The sequence below is a fragment of the Cydia splendana genome, chromosome Z (genome assembly GCF_910591565.1).
Source record: "Cydia splendana chromosome Z, ilCydSple1.2, whole genome shotgun sequence".
Lineage (NCBI taxonomy): Eukaryota > Metazoa > Arthropoda > Insecta > Lepidoptera > Tortricidae > Cydia > Cydia splendana.
In genome coordinates this window covers 25,863,037-25,881,646 of record NC_085987.1, presented here as the reverse complement: position 1 = coordinate 25,881,646, position 18,610 = coordinate 25,863,037, and the positions used below count along the sequence as shown (strand labels likewise).

At 38.7% G+C, this 18,610-nt stretch overlaps 2 protein-coding genes across 2 annotated transcripts in view; both read right to left on the bottom strand.

Annotated features, from left to right (window-relative positions):
* Positions 1–11,175, bottom strand: part of LOC134804693 (protein furry) — a 124,422-nt gene extending 113,247 nt beyond the window's left edge. Inside the window, exons 1-14 of the mRNA XM_063777815.1 lie at positions 10,976–11,175; positions 9,597–9,796; positions 8,949–9,164; positions 8,502–8,625; positions 8,201–8,422; positions 7,302–7,536; positions 6,595–7,216; positions 6,250–6,433; positions 5,265–5,470; positions 4,859–5,058; positions 4,383–4,456; positions 3,496–3,617; positions 3,100–3,187; positions 2,839–2,930 (exon numbers count right to left, since the gene is read on the bottom strand). Of these exons, the coding sequence (XP_063633885.1) occupies positions 2,839–2,930; positions 3,100–3,187; positions 3,496–3,617; positions 4,383–4,456; positions 4,859–5,058; positions 5,265–5,470; positions 6,250–6,433; positions 6,595–7,216; positions 7,302–7,536; positions 8,201–8,422; positions 8,502–8,625; positions 8,949–9,164; positions 9,597–9,796; positions 10,976–11,155 (2,765 nt within the window). The 5' untranslated portion in view covers positions 11,156–11,175. The remainder of the gene's footprint in view (positions 1–2,838; positions 2,931–3,099; positions 3,188–3,495; positions 3,618–4,382; positions 4,457–4,858; positions 5,059–5,264; positions 5,471–6,249; positions 6,434–6,594; positions 7,217–7,301; positions 7,537–8,200; positions 8,423–8,501; positions 8,626–8,948; positions 9,165–9,596; positions 9,797–10,975) is intronic.
* A 319-nt stretch (positions 11,176–11,494) lies between these two features.
* Positions 11,495–14,997, bottom strand: LOC134805290 (uncharacterized). Its single transcript, XM_063778605.1, has 3 exons — positions 14,798–14,997; positions 12,075–12,176; positions 11,495–11,763 (listed from the first exon to the last, which is right to left on the bottom strand). Exons 2-3 carry the CDS (start codon positions 12,142–12,144, stop codon positions 11,495–11,497), a joined length of 339 nt encoding a protein of 112 aa, XP_063634675.1. The 5' UTR covers positions 12,145–12,176; positions 14,798–14,997.
* Positions 14,998–18,610: the final 3,613 nt, after the last annotated feature.

The window sequence follows — 18,610 nt, the reverse complement described above, 5'->3', positions numbered from 1 at the left end:
AGATTCAACAGTTCCATGTTAAAAGAATTGCAACATCAGAAGAGATTGTAACTCCTACCTACATTACCTACTATAAAGTATTTTGTATTTTGAAAATAGAAAATAGGCCCCAAAAACTATTTCAAATAAAATACAAAATACAAAATAGGTATTTAGCATTTTAAATACAAGTATTTGAAATAAGTCACATCTCTGGATATTTCATCAATAAACGTTTTTACGAATACGAAAACAAACAAATATTATCGACATGCCAATTTAAAATTACTACTATTTTTCAGTCATAACATAAAGTTCGTTCATTATGAGCTGTGAAAACTAGAAAACTAAAATATCGTGACACAAGATCGTCGACAATTACAGGAACTTAGTGCCGAAAATACCTATGTATTAGTCATGTTACAAATCAAGAGCGCTGGTAGACTAGCGGTAAGAGCGTGCGACTTTCAATCTGGAGGTCGCGGGTTCAAACCCCGACTCGTACCAATGAGTTTTTCGGAACTTATGTACGAAATATCATTTGATATTTACCAGTCGGTTTTCGGTGAAGGAAAACATCGTGAGGAAACCGAACTAATCCCAATATTTATGGCCTAGTTTACCCTGTGGGTTGGAAGGTCAGATGGCAGTCGCTTTCGTAAAAACTAGTGCCTACGCCAATTCTTGGGTTAGTTGTCAAGCGGACCCCAAGGCTCCCATGAGCCGTGGCAAAATGCCGGGACAACGCGAGGAAGATGAGTCATGTTACAAATCACACTACATTTATGCGGCGATTACTTTTGTCACACAAAGATTTGGGACAACCTGCCATAGTAAAAGTTTTACAACTTAGAATAACCTATCCGGTGACATATCGCTTGTCCTTATTGGTCACAAGGGCCAATTAGCCCACCCTGCTTTGGATGGAAGGGACTCAAAGTTGAAAACAAATATGGTTAATAATTCGCCCCGATGTAAATTAACTCGTCTATACAGACCACTAATCTGTTTTAAATTTAATATATGCAAATTAATATTAAATTATGTTCTTATCATAAAAATATTTTTTTGTAACATAAATAAAACAAACTGAAAGACAATTTCAATACGAAATAACAGATTAATAATATTGTAATGTTGTAATTTACAAATAAAATGTATATTTTATTGAGTGTTTCTAAATATATGTAAAATACAACCAACAGGGCAGTGATGAAGATATGTGGACGGTATCTTACTAGTCTACGTTATAAATATGCTCACACACAACAATTGAAAATTTTCAAGACAAATGAGTCACAATCCACCATTGTTGTATAGTGTAATTTGGTGTAATGCTACGTGTTCAAGTAGAGACGTGTCCGATGAGTATATCTACATGAACAAAATACTATTTAATATCTTTCTTACGACTTAGCATTTGTTCATAGACAGGTTCGATGTGAACTCGCTTTATGAACATGTCTCTTAATACATAGTTTGATTGTACAGTCGACGTCAAAGATATGTTTACATTTTTCGAATTATTACAAAGTTGTATGACGTCGGCTGTACAATAAACAACTCTTTGGTATTAGCATAGAGAAATAAATAAGCTTAGAGTGATCACTGCATACATTGATAAAACCTGATTTATAATAAGTTTTAAGCGAGCTCTCCGATACTTATGTGTAATAAGATTTAAGTTTAATAAGTACATATTAAGTTTTAAGCGAGTTTAAGACTTCTAATAAATAAGCTTAATAAGTTTTACCACACCTCCCGTACAACTTATTATTACTAAGTATTAGTGTCCGACCGAAGATTTGGTTCCGGTTTCGGCAGGTTTCGGCTTAAAAATCATGTTATGGCCAAAGGTTCGGTTTCGGCCAAAAACTGCCAAACTTTTCGGCCGCGCCGAAACTTACAACATTTTACTTTCGGATCGATAAATTCGGAAGGATAAATGAATTCTAATTAGTATTTTTTATTACAATAGGCGTGATCCGACACGCAATTGGCCGACTATTAACCCTTGGGACGCCTAGTGCCATATCCGTACCAGTCCTGTCAACTGCCGGAGGGTCTTCAATTTTTGTACCCGTCAACTGCCTAGTCCCAGATCTGTACAAAGTGTCTCAACTGCCTTGTGCCTTATCAGTCACCAAATTTATTGTATTATATTTTTACAATTTTGAGATCTAAACACTTACAAATAGAGTTTTATATCATTTGCACTATAGCACTTTTTTTTTATCGCGGCAGTTGACGGGTGCACGTATGCGAGCCTATCCGGCATTTGAGGGGGATGGGACGGATCCGGCACTAGGCATCTGACGGGTACAAGTACGTTTGTCGGTTCGGCGTTCCAGGGGTTAAACCACTAAACCTGCACGAATTATAAGTGTTTCATTGTTCATGATAACTATGTGTTAGAGGATGACCACCGATATTTTTTTTTCAACGATTTTAACACGTCTATAACAGTTTTGGTTTCGGCTGAAACTGAGTCTAAATCGAACCTTCGGTAGCGGCAAAAACCGGACAAGTGCGAGTCGGACTCGCCCACAGAGGGTTCCGTACTTTTTAGTATTTGTTGTTATAGCGGCAACAGAAATACATCATCTGTGAAAATTTCAACTGCCTAGCTATCACGGTTCATGAGATACAGCCTGGTGACAGACGGACGGACGGACGGACGGACAGACGGACAGCGGAGTCTTAGTAATAGGGTCCCGTTTTTACCCTTTGGGTACGGAACCCTAAAAAACCGGATTATGTCGGACAGTACTAAGTAAGGAAAGCCATGTATAGTGAGCACTTAAAGCTTGCTTATATCTCAATGATATTAGTAATGGCGAGTGGAGAAGCGTGGGGCACCTGAGACTGAGGTCGGGGCTGGCGCAGCGCACCACGGGGCTGGGCACGGCCGGCACCACCAGGTACGCCATCGTCATGTAGTACTTCCACACCTGGACACATAATAGTTACATAATTATTTATAATAATTAACTAACTGCAAATATGACTCACTGTTTGCATGTAAACACCACTTTTGTAAGCAAGTATCAACTTACAAGTAGGTCCCTACGCAAGAATATTGCTAATATTTCGTCTTCCATTTTATATAAGAGATCCTACCTGCATATATCCGTCCCTCTCCTTTTCTGGCTTTCTCGGTAGAGCTGGGCTTCTTGACAGAAGTGACGCGCGATTATCGTTCACGGGCCTGCACATTGTAACATGACATAAATAAAATTTAACTGTATCATTTCACATTAGATCATTAATTCGAAAACAAGTTTTTAATTTTAGAAAAGGTGTAAAGTGTAAATCGCGAACCCAACCTTGACAGCGGAACTAGGTGGCGCTATACGGCACCATATGTTTTAGGGTAACTGAATGTCAATATCAATTTGACAACAATATCTCCTCTATTGATAATAAGTCTTTCGACAAAAAGTGTATCTTGAATGTAGTTATTAGCTAAATGTTCGTAGTGCAGCAGTGCCTATTGTGTCAATAGTTCGAACTTACGCAGGCTCTATGATCGTGTATAACGCTTGTATCCGGGCGTGCAGTATGGGCCACGCGTGCAGCACGGTGGCGGGGCAGCGGGAGGGCACGCGGCTGCGCTCCAGTAGACCGAACAGGATCACCTGCAACATCAAACAATGGGCCTGCAGGTCACACCAAACAAGAACACGGAATACACACAGCACAAGGGGAGACAAATAAACATTATTGTCGAGGCTCGGAAGTAGCTACTTGCAGGCTGAGGATTCGTTTTAAACGGACGACCTTGGGAGTCCGTTTAATTGAATCCGAAGCCAGCAAGTAGCCTTCCAGCCGAGTCATATATAGTGCCTTTCTCAAAAATGGTGCAAGAAATATAAATATCATAGAAATATTTTACAAAAGCAACATTCTTACGTATATATTTTCACAGAAAAAAGCCACCTTTTTATTTTTTTTATAAAAAAATAGAAGTGTATTTTTCTGCCGAAAATACGCCAATCTATTTGAGACAGCTCAGACAGCTAAATAGTCGCGGTACTAAACATCTGTTTGGCTGTTTAATGGGCTTGTGCCTTCATTTGATATGGCCATTTCAACTTTTAAAAAGTTTGGAACTCGACAAATAATGGAATTTGTATGCAACATTGCAGTCCCAAAATCGAGACTGCAATGTTTTTAACTTTTTAATTTTTGACTGACCATAAACTACACGCTTCGCGACGTATGTTTTAGACGGCAAAGTCGACTTTGCCTTCCATTTTTGAGAAAATAAACATTATATAACGCGGCATATTATGTTTGGCAAACTTGTATGTAAAAATTACTTTAAATACTTCCAAAAAAAATTAATGCTGTGCAAAATAAGGACTACTTTCTTATGTACTAATATTCGTAGTAATATTTACCTCCCAAGGATCTGCCCCGTTTGAAGTACTGCCACTCCAACTGTTTTTAGTTGATGTATCGTCATGTTGAATACCTATTAAATAATGTGTATTATTAATATAATAGAAATACAACATATAAAAAGGGTGTTTTATATGGGCGTCTTATAATTAGGTAAGGTGCATCATGGATGGATAGTTAAGGCCTCATACTATGGACGTTGTGAGAACAGATGATCGAATGCAGCTCACGATGGGCAGTAAGCTAGGATATGAAGTTAAGAGACACAAACTAACATGACACTAGGCGATGCCATCATGTATATGTACATAAACATATGTATATCCAATAGGTAGGCTTTTGTAAAAAAATAAAGAAAGTTGTTATAGAATTTTTCCAAATCTTCAAAAACTCTCTGCAATTTGCACATCATCTGTAGTCTTCGCAAACACTTTATAACGCGAAGGCTATGAGGTTGCAGTAAACAGTAGCCCACCCGCGGTCCACACAGCATGGCTGCGCTCGGCGACGCACACGAGGTCGGGCTGGCCGGCGGCGAGCAGCGCCTGCTTCTCGGCGGGCGGCAGCAGCGGCAGGCAGCGCTCTGCCAGCGCCGGCACGTGAGCGTCCGCCGCGTCGATCAGCGCGCACTCCTCCGCCGTCAGACCGAGCTTCTCCAGGAGACTCTTCGTTTCCCTACGGTGAAACATCCCTTGATAAAATTAAAATTCCCTTGTGTCCTATAATCGACTGACCTTATAGGAATTATTTAAATTTCGGTACTGTCTGGTAATAGTAAACACGCCGTTAAATAGTTGTTACATTATTTGTATAAAATAAATATCTTAAATTGGTTACTCGAAAACGGCTCTGATTATTTAGATGAAATTAACTGTTCTCACCTCAGTATGTGCACAGCCAGCCGGCGCGGGTACGCCTTGCACTGACACAGCATGACCAGCGCGAGCGCCTCCGCGCCGCGCACGACGGCGGCCAGCGGCTCCGGCTTGGCCGCGGCGGGCGCCGGCGCCGGCTCGCCGTTCTTCCAGCTCGTGATCAGCTGCAGCAGCATACGCAGACCGTTCTCCACCAGTTGCGGCGATGTGTCCTGGGTATACAAATGAGTAGACTGTTGCTTCTTTTGTCTTTGAAATAAGTGTAATAAAAACATGTTTATATCGATTTAAATGTATCAGGCGGCTTAGCACGGTCGCGTTTTTATCCCTTGTCACCATGCCTGTCACGTTCTAACAAGTATGTAAGTGCGAAAGGGACGCGCATAGTGATAGTCGATAATAATGGAACCGTGCTGAGCCCGCAGGACTAAGTTATATTTTGACTAGGTAACCGTAACGTCTTAGGTAGTGTTGGGTAGGACTCGAGTTTTTTGAGTCCTCTGCTTCAAGACTAGACTCAGTTTTTCACTCTTATAATTAAGTCTAAACTCGAGTTCTTTTCAACTTGATAGAGACCCGAGTCTCTTGTCCTCTTCAGTACTTTTCAGAGAACTCTCGATTTTTTTACAAACAATTTCGAAATGCATTGTCTTTATCTATAATTTGTCGATTAGATACATACATCTTACAATAACGCCTAATTTCATTACTGTTATTTAGGAAAAACCTATAAAATTGTTCACGGAGTCTTTATTCGGCGGCGCGAACCCTTTTGAGTTACTCTTAAAAATGACTCCATAAAGGACTCTACTCGGGACTTAAAAGACTCAGAATATTTTTAAGTGCCGAGTCTCGTAAAAACGAGCTGAGTTCTTCAAATTCAGACTCAAAGGACTCGAGTTCCTACCAACACTAGTCTTAGGTAAGTAAATAAAATTGTGTTTTTTTATATCGAAAATGTAAAAGGTTCAGAGTCGTAGTTAGATTTTACCTGGACTTCTTTCGCCAGGAACTGCGTGAATCCCGCCAGCACGTCCTGTCGCCACTCGGGGAAGTCCACGATCAGGGTCTGCAGGCTCTGGAAGGAGAGGCCTCGCAGCTCCTCGTCCATGTGCACGGTCAGCCGGCACAGCAGGTCCACCAGCTCGCTCGAGCTCATGCCTTCGGGAATCAGTCTGCAATTACATAACACTTAGGTTATAACGATAACACCATTAGAACTACATTTTAACGAAAACTTAATCGTACGTATAAATAAGTACATAGGTACTTTAACGTATTAATTAAAACATTTAGCAAGTATACTATTGTTTATATCATTATATTAGTAGCGTACCTTGGGATAGCAGCAACACATGTTCTAAACAAGTCAATCCTAGGTTTTCTTTCGCCAGTATTTATTTCCTGCTCCTTGGTCACGTTTTGAGTATTAGTTAACATTAGCGGCCTTCCATAATGAGCGTCTAAGGCTCTCAAGATCTCCACTAGAACTCGCCTGACGTACGGGAAGTATGCGCTCATTCCAATAGATCGCGCGGTTTCGTCAGTCAACATTTTATTGAGAAACGTCTTTTTGACGCGGAGAGTATTCCCCGAGGGCAGCGTCCCCGACGTCCGCGGCATGGGCGGCTCCCCTTCCTTCTGCTGGAGGCTGTCTGCCACCACGAGAAACGCACGTAGACCAATGGACATTCTTTCAGGGGTCATTATTATTTTAATCGGTCTACCGACCATAAGGAGATCAAAGACGATCTCTCTCATAGCAAAATCTAATCGCTCCTGCGCTATGAATTGTATAATCTTTACGAAGATATTCAAAGGAGTATCACGTGGTACTACGCCCTTCGAGCCTTTGGGGAACAGTGAGTTGACTATACTTTGGAGTCGAGATTGCGTCGCGGAGTTGCTTTCGCATTTTATCCTTATCATGTAAACCCATAGTAAGCGATATAATGATTCTGAAAACATAAAGATCATAATCAATTACACTATTTAAGTCCTCACGGATAGTAAAATAGGATCTTTGTACGGCTCAGCACTCACCTAAGGCCACCCTGCACATCTTGGGATCTCTGTTCTTCAAATGCGACAGGCACATGGCAAGGAAGCAGTGCCAGTTCGCGAGGAAGAACTGTTTCTGCGAGACGCAGAGCAGGCACGTGACGAGCGGGAACAGCGCGAGCCGGTGCTTGGACTTGGTGCTGGCGTCCAGCGTGTGGCTGTATAGCATCTCGACGAAGTTCTTTAGGCATGGCACGTTCACCTCGTTCTTCACCGTCTACAGAAAATACTCTTGTTAGGTTATGAAGTTATAATGCTTTTAGTGTAACATTGCTTTTCTACCTGATATGTGAAAGGTAATTGCTTAAGAGCCAGAGCACACTGACTGCGTGTGCGTAAACGTGCACGTGCGCGTGCCCTAAAATTATAGAGCCGTGCACGCACACGTCAAGTAAACGGTGTGCTATCTCTTATAAGGATCTATATATTTCAACGCCTACATGCACGTCTATACGAACATGCATCCGATGTGCACAGGCCTTATATTATTATATTATAAAACCGGTTTCCATGAGTGCTAATATATAAAGCATATAATATAAAGCAGCCTAATGGTAGCCATTATTGGACTAATGAACTGAGTTAGACACGCTATATATGGCTTAATCGTTACTATATTATGTTAAATTATGTTATGTTAAATTATGTTATGTTAAATTATGTTATGTTAAATTAAAGATGTCTTGGTACAGTACCTTGTCTACATGCATATAGACAGGTAGGTAAGTAGTCACATATATCTGAAGAATTGCAGTGACCTTTTTATTGCTAACACTGTGCTTTGAATACTGCTAAAGCAAATGAAATATATCCCAAAATGATATATAACCCATGTCTGTTGTAAAACAATGTTTGTTGTCCATTAATTAAGCTATACTTACGGCAGCGACCGGAACAAGGATCTCGACAAACAAGCCCGCCAGCGCGTGCCTGATGTCCTTATCCTTGACCTCGAGGAAGTACTGCGCGCACTCCTGCAGGAACTGGAACGACGCCTCGAACTCCTCGATGGGCACCATCTTCACGCGGAAGAACTTCATACCCATCAAAAGGGATATAATACTTTGTGTCGTATGCGGCGAAGGCTCGCGACATTTCAAATCCTAAAAGAGAAATGGAATATGAACAGTTTACAGGTTTAAATAACTTGCCTGCACTTAGTCTTAATATTTGATATAGTACCTTAAGTTCCGCCGTGAACCGCTTCTTGACTGAAGCAAAACGAGATTGCGCTAGAACTCCGATCACTTCCGCGTAGAGATCTGCTATTATGTGCACATTAGCGGCATTTGGGTTTGATTGCAATCTGTAAATTATAGTGGTATTATTTAGTTTATGCTTAAAAACCAAGCAAAATAAGGATTACTGTTATCCCCAATATAAATCGATTTCATGTTTGGAAATACCATATAGTGATTAGGAAACACAGCATGATCTACAGTTCGCGCATGTAGTCCGATGATGTGCACTGCGCCTGCCACCTGGCGTGGGTGAGTGAGTTCATGCGGGGTTTAATTTCGCTTCCACAGATCTCGTGCGCGAACTGTATTTGTTAATTATCACTTCGCTTCAAGCAGATATTTAAACCGACACAATTAAATGTTAGTTACTCATTCAAATGATACATACCCTTCTTTATAATTGAAACGCTTAAAAGCTACATTTTCAATGTATTGGACCAAATCTTCATGGCCTGGGTGAAAAGGCAGTTGTTTCAGGACCTCGATCAAAGCGAGGCAGAAGAGGAACTCGACAGCGAGGTCTCGCCTCTCCGCCTGCAGCTCCTCGCAGCTGCGCTCCACCGCCTCCGTGCCCGCTCCGCTGCCCGACACGATGTAGATAATACTACAACAATTACATCGTGTTTTAATAACCTCAAACAAGCCAATAAAATAAAATAAAAAAATACACCCGAGTATTTTGTTGTATTTCCATATAAAGGACCAAACTCCGCGTGTTTACATAAATTTGTATAGGTTGTATCAAAAGCACGGAGAGACATTCGCGTAACATTTTATACTCAAGCATGAAAATAAAGACGACTGGTCTAGCCTAGTGGGTAGTAACCCTGCCTATGAAGCCGATTGTCCCAGGTTCGAATCCCGGTAAGGGCATTTATTTTGCCATGAACAGATATTATGTATATACCTAAGTATGAATTTATTTATGTACGTGTGTATATCTTCGCCTAGTACCCATAGTACAAGCTTTGCTCAGTTTGAGGCTAGTTCGATCTGTGTAAGATTGTCTCAAAAAATATATAAATATAATATAAACCTTTTATTTCTTAGATCCTGGTGCGGTTTCTTTGCTTGCTCACTAAGTTGAGGAGAGTCAGCCATCTGCCTTTCCAGCCAGCCGAATAAGGCGCGCAGGAGAGATGGCAAGCAGTGCTCCGCGACGGTTCCAAAGGCGCATAGTATTTGATCCAGCTGTGGATCTTCGCCACGCTGCAGTGTCTTGTTCAATGGTTTTTCCTGAGCAAGAAAAAAGTGGATTAACATTAACACTTTCGCAACCAGGCAAAATTTCAAACAATACCCCAGAAACCGACAGTACTCGCTAGTCGGGCAACGACGTGCAACTCAATGCCGCACGCCGCGAACCCGCTAGTCGGGCAAGCGGCGGACGCTCAGGGCTGTGCCAAGTAACTTTCGTATAAGTACGTGGATAAAATTAAATCTGCTGTCTCATCTGTTTAGGCTCCCCGTTTTATCAATTATCACAATGCATTCAGTGGGGCAGTAGGAAATGAATAAAATCACACAAAGCCAAATCATCAACATTTATTAATATTGCACATCACAAACCATTACGGAATGGCTCCGATTGCAATTTTACACCGAGACCGGGTTGAAAAAAAACCCGGATCGCAAACTTCAAATAGATAAGGGATGGTAAACAACATCTCCAGGGTTAAGTGTATGATCACAGTAACTACATTCTTTTGTCAAGGAAGTTGGGACTTTATTGTATGTGTACGAACGTACTAATTATCGTAACTATTCAAAGCTACTTGTTACGTTTTGCTTCCACGCAGTTGCAGTGCAGTGCTGTTTTATGATGACTGACCTATTGTCTTTTTCTGAGAACTGCCGCTTAGAAGTTAGAATGTTGTTAGGTACTTAGTTGAATTTCTTGGTTTATTTTTCTCCGAATTTTGTTTCACAAAAATCATCCTATGAGTACTCATGAAATAGATGTATACTTACTAAATATTCGTAAACACAAATTAGGTTGTACGATTTACGAAAATTCTAACTCCTATTGTGATACATACCCGTGTATGCAATTTCACGTAACCAACTAATAAGAATTTTTATTTTGTAATCGCATTAGGTAAAGTAAATAAAAATACAAAGTGAAGTAATAAAATATAATAATCAACTGTACCAACTTTTCGACCACATAATAATCAGAAGACTTACAATTTTTTTTGTTAGTGGCAGTGGCAGCCCTGAGGTAGTGAAGATGCAATGCTTGCCCGCCTGTCGGGCACTTCGGCGTCGCGTGTAGGTTTATAGCTCTTGCCCGACTAGCGGGTATGCCGGCATCTGAGTAAAGTTTACGAGTGCCCGAGAGTCGGGTACGCGGTGTCGAATGTGTTAAGCATTTATTTCTATTTTATCTTATCATCAGAATGAATGTATGCTTACTAGTGGTTCGGCCATGACAGCTTCCATCTTTCGTTCGGCTTGGACTGTGAACTCTGTAAACAGCAGTCTCATAACAAACTCTCCGGGTCTGAGATCTGAGTCTGGGGGCAGCATCACTGGGCCCTTATGGGAGCCCCAAGGTAGCATAGAACCTGAAGTATACATAGAAATAATTAACATTTAATTGCTTAGATACGGCATAACCGTAACCATATGGAAACGGCATCCTGCTGATAATTGATTTTTATGATTTTAACCTCATAAGAGAACCAATAATTAGGATCATCACTTCATGACATTACATTGAGATTTTATTCTTAGTTTATGAATAAATGTGTACGAGTAGGTAAAGCAACTAAATGTGAAAGAGGTAGAAAGTTATAAATTGATAACAGGCATGGATCATAGTTCCCGTTCAGTTTAACAATGCTTAGATTGAGCCTATTATTTTATTTTTGCACTAAATTGTTGATGTGTGTTCGCAAATACATTACTTTCTTTAATGTTTACATTTCATAGTTATAGTACGATAAAGCATCTGAAAAATATTAGTGACTTGCCTCTGGTGGAGACTAATGAGGAGACCGTGTTGCCGACACTGCGCCAGTCGCTGGGCACGGGCGCCGGGGGCTTGTCGGCCGTCGCCTGGTGCTCGGGCAGCACGCCGTCGCAGCTGCGGCTCATCGCGTTCTCGGCGTGCTCCGCTCGCGGCGGCTCCGACAGTATGCTGCCCTCCGACTCCGCTTCGCTTGACACCATCGATGAAGGCGCTTCCTCGGTCCCAGAGGCTTTTAACGGGGAAGGACAAATATTAAATGCTGATAACATATCAGTTATAGCACTAATTGCCCCTTTTACATCGGCAACACATGTGTTGCCATGAAATGACATGACTTGACATTCCTTTTTTTAATTACACAAATATATTGTATTATTTGATGCATGACACTGACTATTGGATTAAGTATCAAATATGTACTGACGAGTTTATGGATTATTACTTCATTGTATATTAAGGAAGACTGGCAATTTTCCTTGTTCAACAAAACATTATTTGTATTGAATATGGTAGAATAACATAATTATTATTCAATCATACCTGACATTTCTTCAGCATGGCCGTCTGAGGGTGCAGTACTTAGAGGATCTGATTCCTCTGACGTCATCATAATGAAAAAGCTCCTTTGCCCTTTCTTGGACACTGCACAGCAGACAAAGACAAATAATATAACATAAAATTGTAGCCTTAATTATCTTAGAAAAATAGGCTTTATTTTTAAATTTTCTTATAACCAAAAATAAATCCATTGTTATAACCTATAAATAGACTGAATTGAAATAGTTGCAACAACTTCATATTAATGCAAAAGCTAAGCTATATATAAATAGCATTGTGTGTAAGCTTCTTGACATAATGTCACATTTATGCATTTTTACAAATAGTTTAAAGGCTTGACTCATGGTTAAAAACGTTTGCGTGAGGACAGACCAGTAATTCCATCGTTTTTAATTTAGTACTTGCTTATGATTTACTCCCATTAGACTTAAGAATCAATGCTAACCGACCACATTATTTTTTATTTTTAAGAGTTTTCTATAAACATTACTTTGGATCTACAATGCAAATGCTGAGTCAAGTCTATAATGAAGGAAATGTGTGAATAATTGAAATATAGTTGTAGTAGTTTGACACATTATTAATAAAGCTTAATGTACATAATATATACTGTACCATTGCTCACACTGTTAACTGTATATCGGTGGACCTTATGCCTTTTGTAATAAGGTCTACCGATGTACAGTTAAGAGTGTTGCTTTTTGTACATAATAATGTATTACTGATGCTTAACATTTAGTTTGTTCAATTTAATTCCGGATTTAAAGAAGTTTACTGTCTAAAAAGGTCTGGAAAATAATATGTTGAATACAATATGGCAGTTTTCAATTCCCTAGAAATAAATCAATATGAAATAAAAAATACATTGCATAGCGTTTCACAGAATGGTGCAGAAAGCATGGCATTAGGTAGTAGCATTTTAAGGAGGATTAAATACTATATGTATTTCTTTCTTTCTTTGGACACGTGGCGAGACGAGAATCACACAACCTCGAGAAAATCATAATGATTGGCCGTGTCGAGGGAACAAGAAGTAGAGGCAGAGCTCCAACTCGCTGGACGGATCCTCTCCTGGAGGCAATTAATAGTGGCACACAGTCCGCACTTCATCAGGCTCAGAAAAGAGCAGCCTGGAGACTTCTTATAGATAGCGCTACTTATGGTGGTCACGACCCTCAGCTGTGAGGATAACGACGAAGAAGAAGAAGAAATACTATATGTATAAGAAAATACAGCTTTTGAATTTTATTTAGCTAGGTAAATAAAATTGGGTTTCTTAATTGAGTCGCTTAACTTCAAACTCGGGTACATCAATCTGTCAGATTATGCGATGTTGGTATTAAGAAAAGGTAGATATTTGCTGAGAGGGTCAAATGGATTTAGGCGAGTTTGAAGCTAAGCAACACAATTAGTGATGGTAGTATAGGGTGAAAAGCAAAATACTATTCAGTCTGCAGTGCCAGGTAAGTTAATATGCTCAATGAACACAGTTAACAAAATTATTGGCTGCACTCATAAGAAGATGCTTATAAACTCTGGAAGGAAGGAATGTATGTACTGAAACATTGACAATCTTTCACTCACTCTTTCCAATGCACAAAGTTATAGATTTTAACCTGTAGAATGAAATTAAAAAAATATTCTTGGCACATGACATTATTATAGGATGCCCTAAGTTAATTTGACCTAATTATTTTGTAACCGCTACTTCCCCACCATACATAACCATAGAAGCTATGGAAACCTCATTCAATAGTTTACCACACTGTCAGGCATTCAATTTCAAATTAAGTCTAGTTTCCCAATTTATGTTATGTGTGGTAGGGCAGTGTTACTACATTGTATAGATACAATGCCTGATTGTATCAAAATATGGCAGTGATAGATAGGATGGATGACTCAGCACTGACAAGCAAGTGTAGGAAGTATGCATATCACAGTAAAATACAATCGCATTGCTTACCTGCCATACACTCAAAGTAATGTAGGAAATAAACTGGGAGGCGCAAAATAACTATCTTAGCTCACACTTACTGTAAGGTTTAACCCTGCCACCTTTTCACCCTACAGTGAATGTCAGCCATGATGATGATGATGATATGAACACCGTGCTTGATCACTGACATAATATTCGAAATTCAGAACACAAAATTTACATGACACCAAATGTAAGTACCTAACCTGTAATTTAATTGTAGATATATTATGTTATTAATAATGGTATCAGATCTCTTACTATAAAATAACTACATATAAAGACAGGTAACTTTCTGGTTAAAACAAAGTGTAAAGACCAAATTTTGGACAAGAATATTACACAGAAACCAGTAAAAAGAGATATTTACTGGGCTAATAATTGCAATCTATTATACTTATGTTTTGACATGACATGAGTGAAAAATATATCAATATATCATAATGATAAACAGCTAAACAGTTGTGGCATAGCAGCGAGTGAGATATATAATACAATAAAGATCACATTACCTTTCTGCAGAGTACACATAGCTTTATTTTATCATTAGCATTTAGGATACAAATGATTTAAATGTTTCATGGAAATTGACAGATAATTCACGGAAAGTGATTTGTAATATCAGAGAGATGTAATATAATAACAATGAGTGTGATAAAACAAAACAACAAAGTAAAGTAACAGTTAAAAGCTCAGTGCAAGTAAAAACTTATTAGTAGCAATCACTAACCTGCTTACGATTTACGAATCAGCAGTAAAAGTGACGAATAATTGTGGCTAAGATGCTTCATCTCCATATCTACACCTAATTCAATTAGCAATGGAATAAATTAAATAAAAGCAAAATGCATTAAGATATCACACATTATAATAAAATGAACGTAGGTAACAAAATTATGCACTGACAGTTCAGCGGCTTGACAGTTTATTCTTTTTTGTTTTCATAGACTGGATGGATGAATTTATTTTTGCCTAAACTGGTCACACTACACTTGCACATCACTGGCAAACAAGTTTTGTCTTTTAACTGGATTTAGAATTTAGTTACTAAATGCTCTAAGGATGTCATAGAATATCACTAGAAGTATGCTTGTCCTTTTTTTAACAAATGGCAAAGCGAGGAGCAAGAAATGAAAGAAGAAGCCAAAGAGAACAAATGATGTTGAAGCCAAGTTGTTAATTTTATTCATCTCTTTTTTTGGGGTGTTGAGACTAGCGTACACTAGCGTAAGAAAATGACAGCATGAATATCTGTCTATGTTCCATTGACAAGCGAATCTTTCAAAACCATATATTATTATAATGTAAAATTTCCTATCTGGCAACTTTTAGAAAGTAACAGAGGGGCTACCGCGAAAACCGAAATTCGCAAATTGCGGGGATCTTACTCTTTTACTCCAATGAAGGCGTAATTAGAGTGACAGAGAAAAATGCCCGCAATTGACGATTTTCGGTATTGGCGGTAGCCCTACAGAGGGTCTACCGCAAAATATCAAAAATCAAATTTCGCTATCTGCCTCTCTATTACTCTTGCGTAAATTAAGACATATGAATACAACGTTAAGAAGGTTGCATACGCAGAGCAGAGTAAATATGCGTCTACTGATCCGCACAGTGACCCGCACCGTACGGATCGCTCATCAGCAAAGCCGACACCGATGCTCAGTAGAAACTATTCCCCGATTCTGGCCCCACCTCTCAGTGGTCACCGATCCTGACCCCAGGGCCGATCCACCGCCCCCGGTGAACCTAAAAAAAAAAAAAAAAAAAAAAAAAAAAAAACAAATAGCCCCCCATTTGAATTGATTGCGCTAGGTCTCAGCAGTGCCCGGCGCCTCCTTCAGGTACTTACGAAATACGCTAATTAAACAATACACCTTGCTCACCACGGTAACAATAGGCTTATCGACCCTTTTCTATTGTTCGATCTCGACTCGGGCGCGTTATTGTGTTACCGAGAATACTACCTGGACCCTTCACCCACCGACGTCTTCATTCATGCCTTCTTTATGTGTGTATTATACTGTAGGTGTTTGTGATAGGTATTAGCGATAGGTATTTGCAATAGGTATTAGCGATAGGTATTTGCAAAAGGTACTTATTTGCGATGCATTATCTTATTATCTTACAACCTCTTGGAGCTATTTCGATTTATAAGGAATACAGTTCTAACCTAACCTAACCTAATTAGATTTTACACAAGTAATCCGTCGGTAGCCTAAACTAACCTAAACCTTCTTTTACCAAACCTAACTTGACCAAACCTAACTAAAATCAACCTAACTTCTCATTTCAAACTAACCTGATTTCACCTAGTCTTCGTTCAAGTTATGTTTTAACCTAAATACCTAAACTTACCTATCCAAACTAAAGCATCCTACATATCGTATACATACTTACCTATATTGTGCATATTGTATTGTGTTATTTTATTTAGTTTTACCTATTTCTAACTCATTATTTTTGTCTGCGATAAATGCAATTCAACCTAATGTAGCCTTTTTTTATTCTTAAACTATTCTATCTTCTTAAACTTAGTATGTAAGTATGTCTCATTATCTAATACTATATATTTACTATACATTTTTATGTTCTTTGTAACACGATAGAAAGTAAACTCGTAGCTACTTGTTTCTTTGTATTATTAAAATAATAACGAGGCGTGTGAGGCATTTCTTGTGCACTTGTTTTCATTGTTATAACAGCTTAATTGCTTTATTGATAGACGTGTATTATATTTTATGCTGACAATGGATTATTATGTGGATATAATTTGGGTTTGAGTACAGGGAGCGTCTGTTTAGATGAACTTGTTGAGACATGTTACTTTGTATGATTTTAAAAAAATAACGAGACGTGTCAACTGGTTTCAACATGATTTAGTCTAATACGTCGGCATTTCTTGTGTGTTGGTATTCATTGTTATAACAGCATAATTGCTTTATTGGTAGACATCTATTATATTTTATACTGACAATGGATTTATTGTTTCCTATTATGCTTTTGAATTTCGGTTTTAGTAAAGAGAGCGTCTGTATTAGATGAACCTGTTGAGACATGATTTGAACGATACTGTATCCTGCTCACTATCACAGTATAAAAGCCGAAGAGAAATGGCTTTGAGTAAGTATTACTGTCGTGGCAGTCCTCTGTATCAGAGCTCCTTGTATCTACTGCAGTATATAGAAATATAGTGTTAATTCAACAGTGAAGTGTTTAAGTGTTTATAGAAAGACCCAACAATGGATGTAAGTATGTCTTTTATTACCGTAACTTACTTTGTTTTGTTTTCACTTGTGTTCTTTGTGTTTTAATTATCAAGATTGTAGACAGTGTGTAAATTATTGTTTTATATTGTTTCAGTTCACTGAAAATACTTTCAAGAACTATTACTACCCGGATGATAATAAAGACGAATCAAGCGATGAAGAGGGTACGCTTGGTCTCAAAGTTAAACAAGCCATCGCAAAGAAACGTTCAGGAAACAATATCGATAGCTTCTTTGAACGACCTAAAAAGCAGTCTAAAGTTGTGAAACGGTCTTCAAATGTGAGCAAAAGTTCACCAGACGGTGTTGCAAACTTGTCATCCGGACAAGACGACGGGGCCTATGCATCACATTTGATTAAAATCGAGATATATGATATGCATAAAATCAAAAACGTCCCACCCATGGAACACTGGAAGCATGCGGACTTCAGATTGAAATATTTTGCGTTGGAAGACGATTTGGAGCTACAAAATACGCGAAATATTATTTATAACATAACAAAGCAATTAGCTTCTAAGGACAGTAGTGTGAAATATTTTATAGATAATAAGAAACAGTGATAGTTATAATTATTAATGATAGTAGTAGCTTAATGATTGTGTTAACGTATTTCTCATTTTTTACCTCTCCTTAAGTACATTTTCCATGTAACAGATTATTTTTATTGTATCACATTACAACAAGTTTTAATTTAATACTTCTCATTTGTAAAGATTGCAGTCCCCACTCTTAGAAATCTTATACCTGTAGACAACTATTTAAATGAAAGAAAGCACTGTATGATTTCTCATTTCATAATGGACTCTTTGAGTTGTGATGTCTACGATCTTGAACTTATCAGACTCTGTGAAGAAATAGAAGAAAATGAAGATCTATGCGAGGCTGCCCGTCTTGTGAGCCAACTACATCGAGAGGCGTAAGTAAAAGTATTCCTGTTCATACATGTTTATAACTCTTAACCAGTACCTGTTTAACAAAGGATGGGTTCCTCCTAACTTGTTGTGACCAGAACTTATTGTTAGGATAAACGTGGGGTGGGAGAGTGCTGGTTATATAAGCGGGGTATCTTGAGTTCATATCATTCAGTGTTTTGGTGCCGTGCTTGTACTGTGATATCCTTTTCCTTATTATCATATAATGGTGTTTACTTACTATCATATTGGTCTCACTTTGCCTCGTGATAAGATTGAGGAATTAAGTAAAGAATTTATTTTAGCATATTTTCATAGAAATATAAGAATGTGGTATATATCAAACAAATTACCTCACTCG

Excerpts from the sequence above, each read along its gene's own strand:
- LOC134805290 (XM_063778605.1), bottom strand. The coding sequence starts at position 12,144 with ATGATGACGTCAGAGGAATCAGATCCTCTAAGTACTGCACCCTCAGAC. Across the intron at positions 11,764-12,074 it reads CCATGCTGAAGAAATGTCAG|CCTCTGGGACCGAGGAAGCG; the intron begins GTATGATTGAAT and ends CCCCGTTAAAAG.